At 50.1% G+C, this 4,164-nt stretch overlaps 1 protein-coding gene across 1 annotated transcript in view; it reads left to right on the forward strand.

Moving 5' to 3' along the window:
- Kcnk18 (potassium two pore domain channel subfamily K member 18) overlaps positions 1 to 3,540 on the forward strand; it is a 14,533-nt gene extending 10,993 nt beyond the window's left edge. Inside the window, exon 3 of the mRNA XM_021214962.1 lies at positions 995 to 3,540. Within this exon, the coding sequence (XP_021070621.1) occupies positions 995 to 1,794 (800 nt within the window). The 3' untranslated portion in view covers positions 1,795 to 3,540. The remainder of the gene's footprint in view (positions 1 to 994) is intronic.
- Positions 3,541 to 4,164: the final 624 nt, after the last annotated feature.

Below are 4,164 nucleotides of genomic sequence, written 5' to 3' on the forward strand. Positions count from 1 at the left end.
GAGAGAGAGAGAGAGAGAGAGAGAGAGAGAGAGAGAGAGAGAGAGAGTCTATGTCTGACTTAGGCTTTGGAAATCTGAAAGCCCACCCCTAGTGACACACCCCTCCAACAAGACCACACCTAATCCTTCTAATCCTATCAGAAAGCTCCATTCCCTGGTGAGCAAGCATTAAATACAGGAGCCTAACAGGGCCATTCTTATTCAATCGCCACACTGGCCTGTTTTTGATTCCTTATATATAGTGACAGCTTTCCTCTGGAGACACTTTGGCTAAAATCTAGAAGCCTCTCTAGGGAGACTGAGTCCTGAGCTCATAGCTTGGTGAGTGTGCGGCGGGCTGGATTTCAGCTCCCCGTCACACCTGCCAAAGACATTCTCAGTCTGGATATGAGCTGCCTCTCTTCCTTCTTATCTGCCTGTCTTAGTCAGGGTTTTACTGCTGTGAGTAGTCACCATGACCAAAGCAACTCTCATAAAGACAGCATTTAACTGGGGCTGGCTTACAGGTTCAGAGGTTCAGTCCATTATCATCAAGGCAGGAGCATGGCAGGCATGGTGCAGGCAGAGCTGAGAGTTCTACATCTTCATCTGAAGGCTGCTAGTGGCTTCCAGGCAGCTAGGATGGGGGTCTTAAACACACAGCCATAATGACACACCTACTCCAACAAGGCCACACTTCCTAATAGTGCCACTCCCTCGGCCAAGTATATACAAACCATCTCACTGCCCCTCCGTCAAAATGCATGCCACACACGGTGGGTGATTTGAGATAAATATTTATTTATCCGTGCGTATGTTTATTTTCAGCACTGGGGGGTAAGCTTGCAGCCTTATGCTTGCTAAGCACAAACTCCCCGTGAGTTATGCACCTCACCCAGGATAAGTATTTTTGCTGTGTAAAGTTTCATGCTAAGGAGAAGAAGCAGCAGGTTTCTTTTGAGACTCTGCTGCATGATGGGAGACTGATACCAACACGAGCTGTCTTGTTTCTCAGGTTATGGCCACATGTACCCTGTCACCAGGCTGGGTAAGTTCCTGTGCATGCTGTATGCGCTCTTTGGAATCCCTCTAATGTTCCTGGTCCTCACAGACATAGGAGATATCCTGGCCACCATCTTATCCAGGGCTTACAGTCGGTTCCAAGCTCTCCTTTGCCTCCCCCACGATATCTCCAAGTGGCTCTCCCTCCTGCTCTGCCGGAAGCGGCCCGACAGCAAACCGGTAGAGGAAGCCATCCCTCAGATTATCATTGATGCCTGTGTGGATGAACTCCTAAACCCGCAGCCCAGCAGGGAGCCCCCCTCTCCGAGCTGCAATGTGGAGCTGTTTGAGAGATTAGTTGCCCGAGAGAAAAAGAACGAGCTACAACCACCCACGCGTCCAGTAGAGAGGAGCTCCTCGTGTCCCGAGCTGGTGCTGGGGCGACTGTCCTGTTCTATTCTCAGCAATCTGGATGAAGTGGGCCAGCAGGTGGAGAGGCTGGACATCCCTCTCCCCGTCATCGCCCTGGTCGTCTTTGCGTACATCTCCTGCGCGGCTGCTATCCTCCCCTTCTGGGAGACCGATCTAGGCTTCGAGGATGCTTTCTACTTCTGCTTTGTGACACTGACCACCATCGGCTTCGGGGACATCATGCTGGTGCACCCTCATTTCTTCCTCTTCTTCTCCATTTACATCATTGTGGGCATGGAGATCCTGTTCATCGCCTTCAAGCTGATGCAGAACCGGCTCCTGCACACCTACAAAACCCTCATGTTGTTTGTTTGCCAAAGGGAAGTTTCGCTACCTTGGTAAACGGAGAGGGCTCCGGCATCTCCGTGACCTACAGATGTAAGCCCCGCAGGCTTCCCCCACCTTGGTTTTATACAGGATTAGAAGCCGGGCCCTGGTAATCTGCCATCCAAGCTACTGAGGCTTGGGAAACAACTGACTTGAGGGCCAAGTTCAGCGTCGAGGTCCCTCAGGAACCTGGCTCCACCATTACAAACGACAAGAGGAAAGGTCATCTCTGTCATTCCCAGTCGAGTCAGCATCCCTGTCTGTCTGAAAGGGACCATTTTAAAAATACGAAAGAACCAGTGATGTCACTGCGTTTTGTGTGTGTGACAGGAAGAAAAAAAAATGACCTTTGTCTTTGGCATTTGTATTTCGAGGGAAGTTAAAATCTTCCCGAGTGGCCCCAGCCTCCCCTGATGAGTCGGAGTGTATTTAGGTAACCCGTTTCCCGAATGACTGCATGGATGCACTTGACACCTGCCTGAGCCTGGGCTGCTGACATCACCAAGTTGTTACCTGGGAGAAGTCTTCAAGGCTGGATTCTAGCAGAGCACCTGTCTCGTTGCTTAGCCCATGGATGGCGCCAGTTGTGTGAATTCGATGTAACCCCGTTGTCAGAGATGGATTGGTCCCCTCCCCCACCCCAGGTAGAGACACTTGAGAGCTGCCCCTCAGTGGCTGATGTGGAGTAGATATGCCACCTGTGTCTTGGCAACTTACTCCTTCTGTGGACTGTCTTTGGACAGTGAGGTGTGGGTCTGTGCTGGACCAGCTAGGAATGTCACAGAGGGAGCAACCTTCATCCATGACAATGGGTTGACAGTTGGCACTGGCTGCCTTTCCTTTCCTGTGCAACAGCTCTGGGCTATGCTGTATACCATCTCCCCTCCTCCCAGGCAGATTCAGGTGATCATTAGCACACTCATTTCAGAGTCTCCCTAGACTCTGTTCCTCATCATCCACCCCCCCCATCAGGCTCTCTGGAGTCCCCTCCTATAGAACGTACCCTAATTCACATCTGTCTCTCTCCAAGCAGCTTTTGAGGACCAAGAAAAGGACAGTGACAGATGACATGGAGATCTGGTTGGCAAGGTTGGGGAAGGACACATGTCCTTTATTTAATTATTGTTTCTTTTATTTGAAGGTTATTGGAAATACCTCATGGCTGTATCTTGTCTCCCTGAGCTTGCAAGCTCAGAAACATGAGTCCTGCAATTAGCAAAGTTAGTTCCTGGGTAAGTGGTGCCTGGTGAGCCACAGGGGAGCCACAGGGGAAATGCTGTGAGGTGGTGGTTTGAAGGCAGCTGGCCCTTAGGGGCTCACTGTTCTGTCTTAGATTCTAGCTATTGCCAAAGGCAACTTCACAGGAGGGTCTTCAGTTTCTCCTTCTGGATCCTTCTCCCTCTTTCCTGCAAGGATTAAATTCTAAATTCCGCCAACCCTTGAAGATCTACCTCAGGCAATGGAATCAACAAGGCATGAGCAAGAACCATTGCAAAGACAAAGTGCCCCAGGGAAATCTCAGGCCAGTGCTCCTGGTTCTGTCTGGTCTGACATTCCTCAAGCTTTGTTAGTACTGGTAAAATGTGGCAAGGCCCTGCAAACCCATTGACGACTTTGCCCTCCAAGGGGCTCGCCACGGGGCTGGAGGGTGCCTAGAGGTTCTACAGATACACACCAAACACTGGACATTTATCCAGATTGGCATAAGCAAAGCTGATCCAAGTGAATCCTCAGAGCATTAGTGACTTCATGAAAGGTAGTATGAACTCCTCAGTAACTTCCACCTTTCTTTCTTGGTTAGCTATCATCTATGTCTTTCTGTCGGTCTGTCTGTCCGTCTGTCTGTCTGTGTGCCCGTGCACATGTGCCAAGGTGTGTGTGAGAGGCAGGTAGCAGAGGATAATCTGTGGAGTTGGTCATCTTCTTCTATCATGTGGGTTTGGGGACCAAACTTAGACTGTCAAGCTTAGTAGCTATCACTTTTGCCCAGAGACATCTCATTGGCTGTCTGTTATTTCACTTTTGCCCAGAGACATCTCATTGGCCGTCTGTTATTTCTGAGACAAGGTCTCCTCTAGTCCATGGCAGCTTCAGATATGGCACATAGTCAACGATGACCCTGACCTTTTGACCCTTCTGTCTCTACCTCCTGAAGTGCTGGGGTACTGGGAGTCTACACTACACCTAGCTCACACCACGCTGAGGACCAAACCCAGAGCTTCATGCATGCTAGGCAAGCACCTTACCTACTGAGCTACCCAGCCCTGCCTCGTTCTTCTCGGGACGAAGACAGACATGGAGGCTGTCAGGAATGCATACTATGCAAATTAAATAGATGAATTGCCTTGCTGGTTCACTTATCCAGTCTGCTAGCAACAAAGCTTT

This window comes from Mus pahari, chromosome 1 (assembly GCF_900095145.1).
Source record: "Mus pahari chromosome 1, PAHARI_EIJ_v1.1, whole genome shotgun sequence".
Classification (NCBI taxonomy): domain Eukaryota; kingdom Metazoa; phylum Chordata; class Mammalia; order Rodentia; family Muridae; genus Mus; species Mus pahari.